Genomic DNA, 19,647 nt, shown 5'->3' on the forward strand with positions numbered 1-19,647 from the left:
CTCTGCTGCCGGCCGCTCCAGCGAGAATGGGCCCCATCCACTGATTTTCCGCAAGATTCACGCTGAGGCGCTCCGCAGTGCAGAGTGTGGGAGATTCATTTGGAAACACCCAATGAAAGCTCCAGCAGGATTTACTCCAGTTTTTTTGCAAATTCAGAATCGCTCCCATTATCAGCAAATTTGCAGACGATACAAAGTTGGGTGGGAGGGTGAGCTGTGAGGAGGATGCAGAGACGCTTCAGCGTGATTTGGACAGGCTGAGTGTGTGGACATCTGCATGGCAGATGCAGTATAATGTGGATAAATGTGAGGTTACCCACTGTGGTAGCAATAATAGGAAAATAGATTATTACTTGAATGGGTGTAAATTGGGAGAGGTGGATACTCAACAAGACCTTGGTGTCCTCGTGCATCAGTCGCTGAAAGTAAGCGTGCAGGTACAGCAGGCAGTAAAGAAGGCAAATGGTATGTTGACCTTCATAGTGAGAGGATTTCAGGATAAGGATAGGGATGCTTTGCTGCAATTGTACAGGGTGGGAGGCCACACCTGGAGTATTGTGTGTAGTTTTGGTGTCCTTATCTGAGGAAGGATGTCCCCGCTATAGAGGGAGTGCAGCGAAGGTTTACCAGGCTGATTCCTGGGATGGCAGGTCTGTCATATGAGTAGGGACTAAGTCGGTTAGGATTATATTCACTGGAGTTTAGAAGAGTGAGAGAGGATCTCATAGAAACTTATAAAATTCTAACAGGGTTAGACAGGGTAGATTCAGAAAGAATGTTCCCAATGGTGGGGGTGTCCAGAACTAGGGGTTATAGTTTGAGGATAAGGGGTAAACCTTTTAGAACTGAGGTGAGGAGAAATTTCTTCAACCAGAGGGTGGTGAATGTGTGGAATTCACTCCCACAGAAAGTAGTTGAGGCCAAAACGTTGTGTGATTTCAAAGAGGAATTAGATATAGCTCTTGGGGCTCCTAATGGCCTCCTCCTGCTTTGATTTGCTATGTATGTATGCGGCGTTTAGTCATCTCGGCTTTTCAGAACAACATTTGAAACCCTCCAGGCACCAATCGTATATCCAAGGAGGATTAGAGCTTGTGACACATCCACTTCTTCGATGATGTAAAATATTCATTTAATATCTCAGTCATGTCCTCCTCTTCCAAAAGAAAGTCTTCTTTCTGTCAGTGAAATGGGCAGACCGTCTGGACTGAGACTTTTCACTGCTGTTCTCACTCAGGCCTGAATGGAAAACCTTGCGGGAAGCCCACACCGCGTTTTACATCGCGAGGAGTCTCGCCGTGATTCTCACCAGGCGACTATCCCCCAGGGATCCGGCAGAGGGGCCTCAGGGTGAGGGGGGCGAATCAACAAAGGGGTTTGGGAAGAGAGGATTGAACTGGGGAAGGGTTGAGGGCTTTAAAGCAGCAAGGGGGAGGGTGAAGCAGCGAGGGGGGGGGTTGGAGCAGCGAGGGGGGGTGGTGAAGCAGCGAGGGGGGGGTGAAGCAGCGAGGGGGGGGTTTGGAGCAGCGAGGGGGGGGTTTGGAGCAGTGAGGGGGGGGTGAAGCAGCGAGGGGGGGGTGAAGCAGCGAGGGGGGCGGTGAAGCAGCGAGGGGGGGGTGAAGCAGCGAGGGGGGGGGGTGAAGCAGTGAGGGGGGGGTGAAGCAACGAGGGGGGGGTGAAGCAGTGAGGGGGCATTTGAAGCAGCGGGGGGTGGGGGGGGCTGGAGCAGTGAGGGGGGGTTGGAGCAGCGAGGGGGGGGGTTGGAGCAGCGAGGGGGGGGTTGGAGCAGCGAGGGGGGGGTTGGAGCAGCGAGGGGGGGGGGGCTTGGAGCAGCGAGGGGGGGGTTGGAGCAGCGAGGGGGGGGTTGGAGCAGCGAGGGGGGGGGGTTGGAGCAGCGAGGGGGGTGTTGGAGCAGCGAGGGGGGGGGGTTGGAGCAGCGAGGGGGGGGGTTGGAGCAGCGAGGGGGGGGTTGGAGCAGCGAGGGGGGGTTGGAGCAGCGAGGGGGGGGTTGGAGCAGCGAGGGGGGGTTGGAGCAGCGAGGGGGGGGGTTGGAGCAGCGAGGGGGGGGGGTTGGAGCAGCGGGGGGGGGTTGGAGCAGCGAGGGGGGGGGGTTGGAGCAGCGAGGGGGGGGTTGGAGCAGCGAAGGGGGGGGGTTGGAGCAGCGAGGGGGGGGTTGGAGCAGCGAGGGGGGGTTGGAGCAGCGAGGGGGGGTTGGAGCAGCGAGGGGGGGGAGTTGGAGCAGCGGGGGGGGGGTTGGAGCAGCGAGGGGGGGGGGTTGGAGCAGCGGGGGGGGGGAGGGGGGTGGCAGCTACGAGAGGAGTAGCAGCTCTGGTACCAGAGCTCGAAGGAGCGAATGCACTGGGCCAGAATCCATTGGCCGTTCTGCCATTGTGCTTTCAAAATTCTGGCACTGGTGGATTCCAGCAATTGCCTGCACCATGGAGCGTTTCTCCCCCCACCATGGAGCGTTTCTCCCCCCACCATGGAGCGTTTCTCCCCCCACCATGGAGCGTTTCTCCCCCCACCCCCCCCAAACATGGAGTGTTCCCCCCCCCGCCCCCCCACCATGGAGAGTTCTCCCCCTCCCCCCCCCCTCCCACCATGGAGTGTGTGTCCCCCACCATGGAGTGTGTGTCCCCCACCATGGAGTGTGTGTCCCCCACCATGGAGTGTGTGTCCCCCACCATGGAGTGTGTGTCCCCCACCATGGAGTGTGTGTCCCCCACCATGGAGTGTGTGTCCCCTACCTGTGCAGGACACAAGTCTTGCACTAAGGTCTCCACCGCGGCTGCTACCCTGGCTGTGTTGACCTGGTTGTGTCAGAGTGTCGGCACTACCTCATTGGATAGAAGGCAGTTGGACTCCTCCATTCAATCCAAGGAGTGTAGCTGACACCCAAAGAACAAAGAACAATACAGCACAGGAACAGGCCCTTCGGCCCTCCAAGCCCGCGCCGCTCCCTGGTCCAAAGTAGACCATTCTTTTGTATCCCTCCATTCCCACTCCGTTCATGTGGCTATCTTGATAAGTCTTAAACGTTCCCAGTGTGTCCGCCTCCACCACCTTGCCCGGCAGCGCATTCCAGGCCCCCACCACCCTCTGTGTAAAATATGTCCTTCTGATATCTGTGTTAAACCTCCCCCCCTTCACCTTGAACCTATGACCCCTCGTGAACGTCACCACCGACCTGGGGAAAAGCTTCCCACCGTTCACCCTATCTATGCCTTTCATAATTTTATACACCTCTATTTCAGTTAAAAAGAACATGTGGATTTTCCAACCTTCCTCTCTCTCTCTCTCTCACCCTCAGATTAACCATTCTCGGCCAAGCAGAGTGGCAAAGACCTCTATTAAGTCTCCCCTCACCCTCCGTCTTTCCAGTGAGAACAACCCCAGTTTACCCAATCTCTCCTCATAACTAAGCCTGATGTTCCCAACTTTGCCTTTGGAGCTCCAGGAACTACGGGATGACCGAGCTGACTCAGAGCAGTCTGGTGAGGGAGGTCTCTGAGATCCCTGGGGGTGACCTCCCAGCAGCCATTCTCTGCTCTGGCCCATGAAGAGGGAGCGCTGGGATGGCTGCTGACTGAAGCATTCAGATGATGGCACGACCTGTGAATCAGAGACTGCTGCCATGTTGCTGGTGTGGAACCCAGGGTCACATTTCTTTCCTAAAACCCTAAAAGACAGTGTGGAATCTTGCCAGCGCTGTTTCTCCTGCCCGCTATCACACTCCGCCGTTATTTAGGAAAATTCTCCCCACGGTGGAGGAAATTCAGTCCAGAGCCGTGTGCATGGATTGGTTTGGTCAGACGATTGATGGGGTGTGATAGAAAGTACACGAAGGGAGTGCAGGTAGAGAGGGATCGGGGAACTTTTATGTTCACAAACTGACAGGTCAGGTTGAGAAGATCCTCTTTGAGATACTCTGGACCCTTGGACTTTTAGATAGAGACAGAAGGCACCAAATTAAGCAGGTTTTCTTTATTCATTCGTGGGACATGGACGTCGCTGGCTCGCCAGCATTAATTGCCCATCCCTAATGGTTATGACACTGGCTAGTCATCAGCTGGAGTGTTGTGTTAAATCTGGGCACTGCACTCCAGGAAGGATGTTGAGGCCTTGGAGAGAGCCAGAGAGGAGAATGGTAATGAGCTTGAGGGATTTGGGATATTGTGGAGAGGCTGGGATTGTTCCCTTAGAGCAGAGCAAGTTAAAGGGGAGATTTAATCGAGCTGTTCAAAATCACAAAGAGTTCTGTTAGTGTAAATAAGGGGAAACTGTTTTTACTGGCAGGAGGGTGGGTAATCAGAGTGACGCAAGTGGAAGAGAAATGGAAAACTAACCAGAAGGGGAGATTTTAACACAGCGAGTTGCTGTGACCTGGAAGGAAGATGCTACCTGATTTGATTTGATTTGATTTATTATTGTCACATGTATTAACAGACAGTGAAAAGTATTGTTTCTTGCGCGCTCTGCAGACAAAGCATACCGTTCATAGAGAAGGAAACGAGAGAGTGCAGAATGTAGTGTTACAGTCATAGCTAGGGTGTAGAGAAAGATCAACTTAGTGCAAAGTAAATCCATTCAAAAGTCTGACAGCAGCAGGGAAGAAACTGTTCTTGAGTCGGTTAGTACGTGACCTCAGACTTTTGTATCTTTTTCCCAAAGGAAGAAGGTGGAAGCAAGAATGCCCGGGATGCATGGGATCCTTAATTATGCTGGCTGCTTTGCCGAGGCAGCGGGAAGTGTAGACAGAGTCAATGGATGGGAGGCTGGTTTGCGTGATGGATTGGGCTACATTCACGACCGTTAGGGCGGTGGAAGTGGATTCAATAATAACTTTCAAAATGACAGGGTTTATGAGGAAAGGGCAGAATTGGGGATTAAATAGATAGATCTTTGAAAAGGGCTGGCACAGGTATGATGGGTTAAATGGCCTCTTTCAGAGCTGCATTGTTCTGTTATTGTCGTTCCAGGCACTGCCAAGAGCAATCGCAACAGCTCGCTGTATAATTACACCAGCTGTTTTTACATTTCAGTTAAAAAGAACATGTGGATTTTCCAACCTTCCTCTCTCTCTCTCTCACTATCAGATTAACCGTTCTCGGCCAAGCAGAGTGGCAAAGACATTACCATTCGCCTGAATGCTCAGGAGTAGGGAGGAGGAATCAAATTTAGCCGATATTCCTGGCTCCTGGACACACACCAGTCAGAGCTGTGGAAAGTGTGTGTTTGTTCAGTGGGTGAGGGCAGTATCGAACTCCACAATCACAGTCCACCTCCTTGAACTTCCTTTAACCTGGAGCACACCCTCACTCTCGCACACTAAAGCTTGCAAGTGGGGCTAAAGTGCCAGAGGTGCTGTCAGTGCTGTAACCGTCCAACCCATCACAAGTTAAATAGAGGGAGTTAAATCAGGATTACATAGAACATACAGAATTGCAACAGGCTATTCGGCCCATCAGATCTGTGCTGGTATCCATCTTCCACATGAGCCTCCTCCCATCCTTACTTTCTGTCTCCCTATCACCATATCCTTCCATTCCTTTCTCCTTCATGATTATCCAGCTTCCCCATTCACCTCAAACGCCCCCGGTGGGAGTGAGTTCCACATCCTCATCATTCTCTGGGTAAAGAAGTTTCTCCTGACTTCCCCATCACATTTATTAGTGACTGTCTTACGCTAATGCTCCCGAGTACTGGCCTGTTTCACAAGTGGAGACTTCTTCTCTAGTCCCATCCTATCAAAAACCCTTTCATCGTGAGAACAACCTCGATCAGGCCACCCCCACAGCCATCTCGTTCCTCGAGGAATGATTCCTTCCCCACCCCCCACCCCCCCAACCCCACAGCCTGTCCAATCTTTTTTTTTGGCAGCTTCTCTAGTGCCTCTGATAATCTTTCCTGCAATGTAGAGACTGGGACAGTTCACAGTGCTCCTCGTGGCCTGGACAACTCTGACTATTTCAGACACTGGTGAAAAATCCCAGCAGGTCTGGCAGCATCTGCAGAGTTACTGGCCAGAGTTGGTCGCAGACGCAGTGGACAGCCTCGTTCCTCACCTCCTACCATGCTGCCTGCATTTACAAACCACACAACCCCCACCCCACCCCCCTCCCCACCCCCCGCCACCCTGAGGGAGAGGGAGTGGTGGGAAAATCCAGCCTACTTTGATGACCTTTCATCTCCCAGAGTGGTCAGCACTGCTGCCTCACAGCGCCAGGGACCTGGGTTCGATTCCCGGCTTGGGTCACTGTCTGTGTGGAGTCTGTACGTTCTCCTTGTGTCTGCATGGGTTTCCTCCGGGTGCTCCGGTTTCCTCCCACAGTCCGAAAGACGTGCTGGTTAGGTGCATTGGCCGTGCTAAATTGCCCCTTAGTGTACCTAAACAGATGCCGGAGTGTGGCAACGAGGGGATTTTCACAGTAACTTAATTGCAGTGTTAATGCAAGCCTACTTGTGACTAATAGATTAACTTTACTTTACAGTTCTGCTGGAAGGTCTGAAATATTAACTCAGTGCGATGGCTTCAGCCAGGCGAGGTTGGCTTGCTAGAGTATGAACGACCTGATGAGTCCTATTGATATGATGTTTTAAGTTTCCTTTCTGCTTTGTTTTTTCATAGAATCATAGAATCCTACAGTGCAGAAGGAGGCCATCTGGCCCATCGAGTCTGCACCGACCACAATCCCACCCAGGCCCTATCCCCGCAACCCCATACATTTACCCTAGCTAGTTCCCCCTGACACTAAGGGGTAATTTAACATGGCCAATCCACCTAATCTGCACATCTTTGGAGTGTGGGAGGAAACCGGAGCACCCGGAGGAAACCCATGCAGACACGAGGAGAATGTGCAGACTCCACACAGACGGTGACCCAAGCCAGGAATCGAATCCAGGTCCCTGGCGCTGTGAGGCAGCAGTGCTAACCACTGGGCCACCGTGCCGCCCCTTTATGTTTCGGGCTGTTCCCCCTCCTTATAGGGAGCTGCCCTTTTTGAGTTGTCCCTGAATTAATTTGAATTAGTTTATTTGGCTGGTATACAAAAAGAGGTACGTGATGAGTCCTAACTTATGGTTAAATCGGGGAGCCCCATGCTCCTTATTTAAAGCAGGTGTGTCAGACTCCCAGCCTGCATTCAGCAGGGAGCAACTGGAGAGCTGGCTGTGTACAGATGTATGGTGTAAATAAAGTAACTTGGTGACGGGACTTTCACCTCCGTGGAGTTATTACACTCAGCAGAGGGAGACCTGCTGAGTACTTCCAGCATTTTCCCTCTTCATTTTAGCATCCACAGTATTTTCACTACTTTAACCTCCCTGCCTTTACAATCCTCTTCTTCCAGGAAGAAATCTCCTGCGTGTTTTAGTACCGCAAACTGTACCATTACAGTTCAATGATCTGTGTAACTGTACCTCAAATGAGGAAACTGGTTTGGGGTCATTACAACAGGATCTTGTTCAGTTACAATTGATTTCATTCGAGTCCGTTTCTGTATATTGTGAAATGGTGATGTGTCTGTGGGACTGATTCCCCCGGATCTCTGTGCCGGGGGGGGTGGGGGGTGGGGGTCTTTCTTCACTAATTTCTGTGGGTAGCATTTCCTGTGAGGGACACAAGGTTGTGTTTAATTAATAGCTACAGGCTCTGCTCTGCTTAACTTGGTTTAACAGATAAATGTTCTGCTTGAGAATGCACTGCGGAAAATACTTTGCATTCAAACCTGCCACTGAAACACTGTTCTGTTTTTTATCACACGTTTTGCTCAGACAATTTAAATAAACACACGTAACTCCCGGTTCCCTTTTCCATGAAAATAATCATCGTACCAGGCGCGGCCAGTTGGATTCATTCAGAACTGGAAAGTGGAACAGGTTCCATTTCACGGGTTTGAATGCTCATTTGTTAGCACTGCGGCCTCACAGCACCAGGGACCCAGGTTTGATTCCCTGCATTGTTTGTGCGGAGTCTGCAGGTCCTCCCCGTGTCTGCGTGGGTTTCCTCCGGGTGCTCCGGTTTCCTCCCATAGTCTGAAAGACGTGTTGGTTAGATGCATTGGCCGTGCTAAATTCTCCCTCAGTGTTACCCGAACAGGCGCCGGAGTGTGGCGACTGGGGGATTTTCACAGTAACTTCGTAGCAGTGTTAATGTAAGCCTCTTTGTGACTAATGAGAAAACCTCCTGTCGAACGCTTCCCTCTGACCTGGGTACATTGCTGAATCAACATCCTCTCTGATTTTCCTGTGTGTGGCCTGTTAACTCTGTGTGGTCCCTTTAAGGTTTCTACACGTCTGCACATGTGTGTTTCTTCAAGGGAAATTTTCTTGTGCCCAGACGGGTTGTTGCTGTGTTTAATATGTCCTGGATTGCTGCATAGCCACGCACACATATAGCTTCGAGTCATAGTGTCCTAACAGTGCTGAAAAGGCCCTTCGTCCCATCGAACCTGTACTGTCAATAACTACCACTAAAGCGCGCTAATCCCATTTCCCTCCACTTGTCCCATATCCTTGAATGATTGGATGTTTCAAGTGCTCATCCTTTTACAGGTTGTAAGGTTTTCGGCCTCCATTGTCTTCCCAAGCAGCGCATTCCAGATTCCCACCATCCTCTGGGAGAAAAAGCTTTTTCTCAAACCCCCTCTGAATCTCCTGCCCCCTGACCCTAAAGTTCTGCCCCCTCGTGACTGACCCCTCAACCAAGGGGAGCAGCTGCCCCCTACTCACCCTGTCCGTACCCCTCACAATCTTACACGCCTCAACCATGTCCCCCCTCAGCCTCCTCTGCTCTAGAGAAAACAATCCGAGTCTATCCGGTCTCTCCTTACAGCTCAAATGCTCCATCCCAGGCAGCATCCTGGTGAACCTCCTCTGTACCCCCTCCAGTGCAATCACATCCTTCCTATAGTGAGGTGACCGGATCGGCACACAGTTCCCCAGCTGTGAAGCAGCCCTTAATGCAGCAGGGAGAATTGTAATGTGATCCATTTTGGACGGGGGGAATGGGAAGAGGCAGTAGAAACAAAATGGTACCGAGAGACCGTGCGGTGTGTGTGTAAAATAATCCTTGGCAGCGGCAGTACAGGTTGATCAGGCTGATTGAAAGAAGTAACACTCGGCATAATGAACTCTATAAATAGAGGCATGTGGAATACAAAAGCAAGGAGGTTAAAATAAAAACAGAAAATACAGCGTCTGCAGAGAGTTGATGTTGCAGGCCTGGAATGTTTCTCTTGGAATGGCCTGACTAGAGGAGGTGTGAACGGCAGAATCATCAACAGCTGTGTACGAGAGTGAAGAGAGAGAGAGGGGAGAAAACAAAATGGAGGCAGAGGTTATGGTGATTGGACTCTGTGCTGAGGCCAGGAGGTTGTAAGCTTCCGAATGGGAACCTGAGGTGTTACTCCTGGAGCTTGTGTTACATAGAAACTAGAAGCAGGAGTAGGCCATTCGGCCCTTCGAGCCTGCCCCGCCATTCATTCTGATCATGGCTGATCATCAAATTCAGTATCGCTGTCTGTGGGTGACGGTGTCTGTGGGTGACGGTGTCTGTGGGTGACGGTGTCTGTGGGTGACGGTGTCTGTGGGTGACGGTGTCTCTGGGTGTCAGTGTCTCTGGGTGACGCTGTCTGTGGGTGTCAGTAACCGTCTGGGTTTCGGGCATTCCGTATGGAGCTCAAATGTCCCCCAGAATATTGAAGTGATTGGCTGTAAAGGAGCAGATACTGCATCAATAATGTCTTGCTAACCAGGATTGGCAGAGCATTGTGGAGAGATACCACCTTGTACCACCCCCCTCGAACCCCTCGCCCATCCCCCTCCCACCCACACCGAGCAGGGAGGCAGAAAAACTCAACCAAACCTCAGCTGCCAATGGCTGAGAATTGTCCAAATGTACAAAATGCTTGATTTTTGGCATCAGATCAGGGATGTTCTGTGATTCCTCTCACAGGCGAATAGTGACTGTGTGACCGTAATGCAGGGAGCCTGCGATTAGCACGGAACTGCACTCCAGGCTGAGTCCCGGAAGGCAGGGGTAATATTTGGTTGTTTCTGTGTAATGTGGAACTCTCTCTTTCTCAAGCCCTGCCTTGACTGTTCATCGTGACCTCTCCACAGAATCAGTGAGTCCGTGCTTCACAAAGACCACAAGATCACGGTGATGAGTTACATCATCTCGCTGAGAATCGAACCCCCTCCATCGCTGTCTCACAACCTCTCCGGATCGCCCCTCACCACCATCACCCTGAGCCACGTGCTGGTAAGATACTGAGCAGCGCGCACTCGGATGAACACTGAGCCAGTCTGCCTTCTCTCCCGAGGATTCGCTTCAAATACCTTCCACCCAAACTTTACCGCCAAGCCAGGGTTGTACATTCGCAGCCGGATTGTACAGGAGATGTTCAAATGTTACGAAAACAAAGTGAGGCGGCCGCCCCCCCCCCCCCCCCCCCCCGCAGAGGGAAACTGCCCCTTCCCCCTCATCCTGCTTTTCCAGAGTTCCTGACACTTGGAGTCCACAGGGAGATTGGGAAGTTGGGGGTTAATTCCACCGTTAAACTGGGAGCACGCGTTGACAAATGGAGGAGAGAGTTTTAAACCTCTCCCTCCTGCCTTTCCCGTTCCTGCAGATCCCAAAGCAGATTTCCCAGCCGTTATGTGACATCCAGAAGTTGTCCAGACTGTAGGAAAGTCCCGGAGATTCCGGCATCTACATCTGCTGTGGAAAATAACCCAGGGAGAAAAGCCCGAGACTGCTCGGAATATTACATTCCTTCATCTTCTCAGAATATTCCGGTTCATTAGTGACACAGACTGCGTGTTGTGAGTGGGAGCAGGGGGTGGGTGGGGGAGGGGGTGGGGGGGAGTATGTGGGTGGGGGAGGGGGTGGGGGGGGAGTATGTGGGGGGGGGGCACAGGGTGGGTGGGGGCAGTTGGAGACCAAGGGGCCCCTGGGAATTGGTCCAACTTGAGTTGGCAACTTGAAGGCATCTGGACGTTATCAAGGGCAAGGACGGGAAAGCCTGCTGGGAAGGCTGCTGGGAAGGCTGCTGGAGAGGCTGCTGGGGAGGCTGCTGGGGAGGCTGCTGGGGAGGCTGCTGGGGAGGCTGCTGGGGAGGCTGCTGGAGGGACTGCTGGGAAGGTTGCTGGAAGGGCTGCTGGGAAGGGCTGCTGGGAAGGGCTGCTGGGAAGGCTGCTGGAGGGGCTGCTGGAGGGGCTGCTGGGAAGGCTGCTGGGAAGGCTGCTGGAGGGGCTGCTGGAAGGGCTGCTGGAGAGGCTGCTGGAGGGACTGCTGGGAAGGCTGTTGGAAAGGCTGCTGCAGAGGCTGCTAGGAAGACTGTTGGCATTATCTACAGACCCTCGGCTGGAAGCCGATGGTTTTGTGTCTGGCATTTGTTTTTTTTTGACAAAGTGACGTCAAATATAAACGGCCAATCTGCCTTGTGAAAAAAAATTGTTATTGCCTCCTGAAGCTGGGGAAGAGTGTGGTGGAGATTCCTGCACTTGGGAATGTTAGTGTGCAGCAGGGCTGAGTGCTGGCGGGGTGACCTACGGAGATCAGGAACAGTCTATCCGGGACGGGACGGTGAAACTCTCGCTACTGGAACAGGAGCAGGGAGATGTCAACTTCCCTGGGGAGGGGGGAGTGCCTCCTGTCACCATGACAACCGCATCAGTTATTTGAAAGCAATTTTGCTTTCAGGGTTCCCACTCCTGAACGGGGGATGGAATTCCCCCTCCTGCAGGTTTCTCCGAGGCTAATTGAGTGTGCTGCTCTCGTGCTCCTGGGAGCTGGACCCGGATTAAACACTAAATCTATCTGTGGGAGTCAGTCGTGTCACAGTCTTTGAGGAGGGGGACATTAAGCTGGTACCTTGCGGATGGAAAGATCCCACAGCCAGAACTGCAAAGGGATTGGTTAGACTGGGGGCGGGGGGGGTGTTCTTCCCCCCCGTCCCTACCATACTGATCACCTCACCAAATCACCAGTAATCGAATTATCTGCTCAATATCTCATTGCTGTCTGTGGGATCTTGCTGTACGTACATTGAATCATAGAATCCCTACGGTGCAGAAGGAGGCCATTCGGCCCATCGAGTCTGCACTGACCACAATCCCGCCCAGGCCTATCCCTATAGCCCCAAGCATTTACCCTGCTCGGCTGCCTGACACTAAGGGGCAATTTAGCACAGCCAATCCACCTAACCCACACATCTTTGGACAGTGGGAGGAAACGGAAGCACCCGGAGGAAACCCACGCAGACACAGGGAGAACGTGCAGACTCCATACAGGCAGTGACCCAAGCCAGAAATCGAACCCGGGTCCCTGGCGCTGTGAGGCAGCAGTGCTAACCACTGTGCCATCCAGGTTACTTCTCAGGTTTCCTACTTCAGAACTGGGGCAGCACAGTGACACAGTGGTTAGCACTGCTGCCTCACAGCACCAGGGATGTGGGTTCGATTCTCGGCTTGGGTCACTGTCCGTGTGGAGTTTGCACGTTCTCCCCGTGTCTGCATGGGTTTCCTCCGGGTGCTCCGGTTTCCTCCCACAGTCTGAAAGACGTGCTGGTTAGGTGCACTGACCCAAACAGGTGCCGTAGTGTGGCAACTAGGGGAATTTCACAGTAACTTCATTGCAGTGTTAATGTAAGCCTTACTTGTGACTAATAAATAAACTTATGGGTTGCAAAGCATCTTGAGGTTGTGAAAGTTGCCAGGTAAATGCGGGTCCTTCTTTGGGCTAAATCTCCAGTCTGCTTTCAACTTTCCAGCTGTTATTTGCAGCTCCCGGTGAACTGTTGGAGGATTTTGATTTATTATTGTCACATGTATTAACATACAGTGAAAAGTATTGTTTCTTGCGCACGCAACAGCCAAAGCATACTGTTCATAGAGAAGGAAAGGAGAGAGTGCAGAATGCAGTGTTACAGCCATAGCTAGGGTGTAGAGAAAGATCAACTTAATGCGAGGTAGGTCCATTCAAAAGTTTGACGGCAGCAGGGAAGAAGCTGTTCTTGAGTCGGTTGGTACGTGACCTCAGACTTTTGTATCTTTTTCCCCGACGGAAGAAGGTGGAAGAGAGAATGTCCGGGGTGCGTGGGGTCCTTGATTATGCTGGCTACTTTGCCGAGGCAGCGGGAAGTGTAGACAGAGTCGATGGATGGGAGGCTGGTTTGTGTGATGGAGTGGGCTTCGTCGGGAATTCAAAGGAAGTGTTCAGAAAGGCAATGTGACAATGTACCAGCCAGGGCCAACACACAACAGGGTGAAAATTGGCAGCGAGTTGCTCTGTACTCAACTTACTGACAACATAAGTGGTGCCCTGCCTGTGTCTGGCTTTTTGTGCTGACGCTGGTCTGTTTAGGCTGGGTACGCTTTTATGAAGTGTAAAATAAATTTTGGTTTAATTTGTGTCAGTTTTAAATGTCCCTTGTTTGTTTTCAATCATCGTCCAATGTTACCTTAGGCCAAGTTTTTGCGAAGGGGTAATGTCATGACTTAATGTTCCCAGCACCCGAGCGTCCAAACTCAGATCCCTCTCGATACTGTCTCAATGGGAAAGGACACAGACCGGAGTGATTCCGATCAATAATTACCCTTTACTCACAGGCAACAACTTGTGTTTATAAAGCACCTTCAATGTAACAAACCATCCCGAAACAAGGCAGGGGTGTTACAAATTAGGATTCGACACTGGGCCACGTATGAGGGCACTTGGCCAAAAACTGGGTCAAACTGAGTGTCCTAATGCAGGAGGGGTAGGGTGGGGGCAGAGAGGTGCAGGGAGGGAATTCCATAGTTTAAGACCCAGGCAGCTGAAGGCACGGCTGTCAGTACCTGGCGATGCTTAAGTGAGCAGAATCAGATGAACCCAGATATCCTGAAAGGTTGGTGGAATTGAGGTTGGTTGGCTTATAGAATCCTACAGTGCAGATGGAGGCCATTCGGCCCATCGAGTCTGCACCAACCACAATCCTATCCAGGCCCTATCCCCATAACCCCATGCACTTACCCTAGCTAGTCCCCCTGACACTAAGGGGTAATTTAGCGCGGCCAATCCACTTAACCCGCACATCTTTGGAGCGTGGGAGGAAACCAGAGCTCCGGGAGGAAACCCACGCAGACACGGGGACAACGTGCAGACTCCACACGGGCAGTGACCTGAGCCGGGAATCGAACCCGGGTCCCGGGTTGGTGTGAGTAATGTGGTGTATATGGACTTCAAAGGGGTGTTTTCTGACAAGGTCACCATGATGTGCTTGTCCGCGAAATCGAAGGCCGTGAGTAAAAAGGACGGAAAATGCTGGAAAAACCCAGCAGGCCTGGCAGCAAGTGTGGAGACCGAGTGAACGTTCCGTACGACTCTTCTTCAGATTCCTGGGGAAGTTAGATCCACGTTCCTTCCATTGAGAAGCCATAGGGAGGAGTTTTAGCCAGTGAATACTCTCCTGTATTGGAGAGGCTGACGTCAGGAATGAAGAATTGCATGAATATACCTCAGAACTCTCAACACTTTGCAGCACAGCTGCATGCTTGGGATGTAGTCACTGTTGTAATGTAAGAAACTCAACAACCAATTGACGCATAGAAAGATCACTCAAACAGCAGTGTGATAACAAGCGGATAATCTGGCTTAGTGATGTTGGTTAGTTGGTTCAGTGATAATTGGCGAGGAAATTGGGGCAGACTCCCTCGCTCTTCCTTCGACAAAGTGTTCTGCAATCACTTAAAGTGTATTTATTAGTGTTACAAGTAGGCTTACATTCACACTGCAATGAAGTTACTGTGAAAATCCCCTAGTCGCCACACTCCGGCGCCTGTTCGGGTACACTGAGGGGGAATTTAGAACGGCCAATGCACCCTAACCAGCACGTCTTTCAGACTATGGGAGGAAACTGGAGCACAGTGGTTAGCACTGCTGCTTCACAGCTCCAGGGACCTGGGTTCGATTCCCGGCTTGGGTCACTGTCTGTGTGGAGTTTGCACATTCTCCTCGTGTCTGCGTGGGTTTCCTCCGGGTGCTCCGGTTTCCTCCCACAGTCCAAAGATGTGCGGGTTAGGTTGATTGGCCATGCTAAAAATTGCCCTTAGTGTCCTGAGATGCGTAGGTTGGAGGGATTAGTGGGTAGATATGGGGGTAGGGCCTGGGTGGGATTGTGGTCGGTGCAGACTCGATGGGCCGAATGGCCTCTTTCTGTACTGTAGGATTTCTATGATTATTGGAACACCCGGAGGGAGCACATGCGGACACGGACTCCGCCCAGACAGTGACCCAAGCCGGCAACCAAACCCAGATCCCGGGTGCTGTGAGGCAGCTGTGCTTACCCCTGTGCCACCGTGCCGCTCTACATCCACTTGAGGGGGCAGAGGGGTCCTCAGTTTAGCATCTCATTAAGGAGATAGTCCCATGGACAGGGCAGCGCTGCATCAGCACCACGCTGGGAGGGGCAGCACAGGCTCTGTGAGTACTGGGAAAGGACCTCGAATCATTCTCAAGGTGGGAATGTTATTCACTGAGCCACAACCGACACTGGAATCCTATCACCGTTCACACGTATTTGGAGCTCACTTGACATTGCACTAGAACAAGACGCAGGACTTTGAAACTCTGGGCTCATTGCCAGGACTCAGGCCTGTAAGGGAAGGCCTCACTATTTAAAAACTATAAACAGACTGACAGGCAGATTTCTAGAACATAGAACAGCACAGGAACAGACCCTTTGTGCCACGATGCTGTGCCAAACATGACGCCAAATTAAACTAATCCCTTCTGCCTGCCCTTGTTCCATATCCCTCTATTCCTTGCATATACATGTCCTTATCTAAAATCCCCTTAAACGCCCCTATCGTATCTGCCTCCGCCACCACCCTTGGCAACGTATTCCAGACACTTACCACTCTCTGTGTAAAAAAAACTTGCCCCTCACATCTCATAGAACATAGAACATAGAACAGTACAGCACAGAACAGGCCCTTCGGCCCACGATGTTGTGCCGAGCTTTATCTGAAACCAAGATAGATCAAGCTATCCCACTCCCTATCATCCTGGTGTGCTCCATGTGCCTATCCAATAACCGCTTAAATGTTTCTAAAGTGTCTGACTCCACTAACTCTCCTTTGAACTTTCCCCCTCATGTGCGTGCCCCTTAGTATTGGACATTTCAACTCTGGGAGAAAGATTCTGGCTGCCAACCCTATCTGTGCCTCTTATAATTTTACTGACCTCTATCAGGTCTCCCCTCAGCCTCCTCCGCTCCAGAGAAAACCACCCTAGTTTGTCCAGCCTCTCCTTATAGCTCATACCTTCTAATCCAGGCAGCATCCTGGTAAACCTCTTCTGCACCCTCGCCAAAGCCTCCACATTAGGGGCGACACAGTGGCACGGTGGTTACCATTGCTGCCTCACAGCGCCAAGGACCCGTGTTCAATTCCGGCCTCGGGTCACTGTCCATGTGGAGCCTGCACATTCTCCCTGTGTCTGCATGGGTTTCCTGTGGATTCTCTGGTTTCCTCTCACACTCCAACGGTGTGTGAGTTAGGTGGATTTGCCATGCTAAGTTGCCCCGGAGTGTCAGGAGGATTAGCAGGGTAAATACATGTGATTAAGGGGATAGGGCCTGGGTTATTGTCGGGGCAGACTCGATGGTCCAAATGGCCCCTTCTACATTGGAGGGATTCTATGATTCTCTGAAACTTCCTTCAGTGGTAATCCTCAAAGAGAAATGTCAGGGAAAAAGTGTACAGAGGGATATGGGCCAAATGTGGGCAATTGGGACTAGCTTCAGGATTTTAAAAAAAGGGAGGCATGGACAAGTTGGGCCGAAGGGCCTGTTTCCATGCTGTAAACCTCTATGACTCTAAGTGTCAAAATTATGTGATGGAAGTATTGATGAATGGGGCAAATTGGATAGCTTTCAAAGGGCTGGCATGAAGGTGATGGGCCGAATGGCTTTCGGGATTATTCTGTTCAATGTATTGAGTTCTTTCTTTCCTCCTGCCTTGTTTTGCGAGTTGTCAGGATTAAACGCTAAAGGCCCAATTAACTGAGGCATCCTTCAGACCAAGCGGTGACCTTGCAGTGACTGCGACGATTGGAGATTAAATCATCCATATGGAAATTGGATATTATCCGGTGTGAACCCTGGGATCGGGATTGACGGTGATTGGGCCTCTGTTTAAGTCCCGGTGGTGGAGGGTGAAGAATTGAAACGGTTAATGGGAGGAATGAGGGTGAATGGAATGCAATTGGTTTTTGCCTGATGAGGAAGGGGTGAGGGTCCTTGACGGATCGGCCGTGGTGACCGCTCAGAACCTTCACGGTTCCGCATGCGAAAAATCATTTGGAATCGGAGATCGTGCTTTGCGCAGCAGTAACCGAACAATGTCCTGAATCCGGACTCTGGGAACAGGTCACAATTCAGTTCAGCAATGTCCACGTTTAATACTCTGTCAGATTGAGGGAAGATTATGAAAACTAAGTGCATCGTTGGGAGTTGCAGTCTGTTCCAGAGCAATTTTGTGAGTTATGGGCATGCGTTGCTTTTAATTTCACTCCCCTTGGTTACCGTTACCAACGCTCAGCCATAAGCATGAAATATCGCTGCCACCTTCCCACTCAAAAGCACAAAGGGCCTTTCTTTCCCTCCGCTACCTCGTCAGAATAACAGGCAGATAAATACAATGGCTTTAACCTCATGATAAATACAACTCTTTTCTTCCCTTTCATGTGAAATTGCAGGAATGAAGGTTACATTGGATTCGGTAAGAAGTCTCACAAACACCAGGGTTAAAGTCCAACAGGTTTATTTGGTAGCACGAGCTTTCAGAGCACTGCTCCTTAAGGGGCACTGACTGTGCCCACCCCAGTCCAACGCCGGCAACTCCACATCATTACATTGGATTCAGTTGAGCGTCCAACATCAATTCTGCTCCTTCCATATGGAGCGATGGGCAAAGATCAGGTGGAGTGGGATTAATTAGATTAACTCTTTCTAGCAGTTGGCATAGGTCTGATGGCCTGAATGGCCTGCTTCTTGTGCTGTATTGTTCTATGAAAAACAGCCCCAATTTTTCAAGTCTTTCTTAAGCATAGTTCCTTGAAAATGGCATCGCAGATGGACTGGTGAAGGCAAGTGTGCCAAACGCCGCCTTCACCAAGTGGTGAAGAAGGTACTTGGCACACTTGCCTTCATCAGTCAGAGCATTGAGTACAGGAGTCGGGACGTCATGTTACAGCTGTATAATCATAGAATCCTAACAGTGCAGAAGGAGGCCATTCGACCCATCGGGTATGCACCGACCGCAATCCCACCCAGGCCCTATTCCCGTAACCCCCCCATACTTACCCTGCTAACCCCCCTGACACTAAGGTTTATTTAGCATGGCCAATCAACCTAACCCGTACATCTTTGGAGTGTGGGAGGAAACCCACGCAGACATGGGGAGAATGTGCAAACCCCAGACAGACAAGTGACCCAAGGCTGGAATCAAACCCGGGTCCCTCGCGTTGTGAGGCAGCAGTGCTAACCACTGTGCCACCATTCAGCCAAGACATAAGACATTGGTGAGGCCACATTTGGAGTACTGCATACAATCCTGGTCTCCCTGCTATAGGAAGGATGTTATTAAACTGGAAAGGGGGCAGAAAAAAGATTTACAAGGATGTTGATGGTACTGGAAGGTTTGAATTATAAGGAGAGGCTGGATAGGCTGGGACTTTTTCTCCTGGAGCGTAGGAGGATGAGGGGGTGACCTTATAGAGGTCTATAAAATCATAAGGGGCATAGATAAGGTGAATAGCCAGGGTCTTTTCCCCAGGGTAGGGGAGTCCAGAACTAGAGGGCAGAGGTTTAAGGTGAGAGTGGAAAGGGACCAGAGGGGCAACTTTTTCACACAAAAGGGTGGTGCGTGTATGGAATGAGCTGCCAGAGGAGGTGGGAGAGGCGGCTACAATTACAACATTTAAAATACATTTGGACAGGTACATGGATGGGAAAGGTTTACAGGGATATGGGCCAAGCGCAGACAAATGGGACTGGTTCAGTTTAGGAGACCTGGCCGGCATGGAGGAGTTGGGCCGAAGGGCCTGTTTCCGTGATGTATATCTCGATGACTCTGTGATATTTGTATTGAACCTGTATCTGAATCTGCACCATTGCCTCAGGAGTGTGTGGAGTCTGCAGCAGCACACACACACAAAGCTCTCCCAAAGGGGTTGGTGTAACTTCCCCGTCTCTGTCCTGATTTTTATATCCAGTGATACATGGCTGTTGTGTCTTGCAAAGCCAAAAAAAGCCCTGGAATTTTCCTGTTACATCTCCAGTTGATGTGTGATGCGGCAGGCCGTTTACTGCCAGATGCTGCTCGCTGGTGGCTTTAACAAGGGTATAATTGACCAGCTGAGTAAAATCAGCCTCTTCCTCGCACAGCTACTCCCCACCCAATCTGTGGAGAATTGCACTGAAATGATTATCCTTTGTACTGTTAGGAACAGCTAGCACATTTCTCAAACATTCTCTCATGCAAGAGGTTTGCCTTTGTTTAATTACCCTGTGGTCCGCAGCAAAAACACTGGAAATATTATTATCGCCTGGTTTTTAATTCCTCCAGCCCTTTGTTTTGGCAGCAGGTTCATGAATGTAA

General features: G+C 51.1%; 1 protein-coding gene across 1 annotated transcript in view; it reads left to right on the top strand.

Annotated features, from left to right (window-relative positions):
- Positions 1 to 19,647, top strand: part of adgrd1 (adhesion G protein-coupled receptor D1) — a 273,065-nt gene that overhangs the window by 61,793 nt on the left and 191,625 nt on the right. The window contains exon 13 of the mRNA XM_078227665.1: positions 10,123 to 10,264. Within this exon, the coding sequence (XP_078083791.1) occupies positions 10,123 to 10,264 (142 nt within the window). The remainder of the gene's footprint in view (positions 1 to 10,122; positions 10,265 to 19,647) is intronic.

Source organism: Mustelus asterias, chromosome 13, assembly GCF_964213995.1.
Source record: "Mustelus asterias chromosome 13, sMusAst1.hap1.1, whole genome shotgun sequence".
Taxonomy (NCBI): domain Eukaryota; kingdom Metazoa; phylum Chordata; class Chondrichthyes; order Carcharhiniformes; family Triakidae; genus Mustelus; species Mustelus asterias.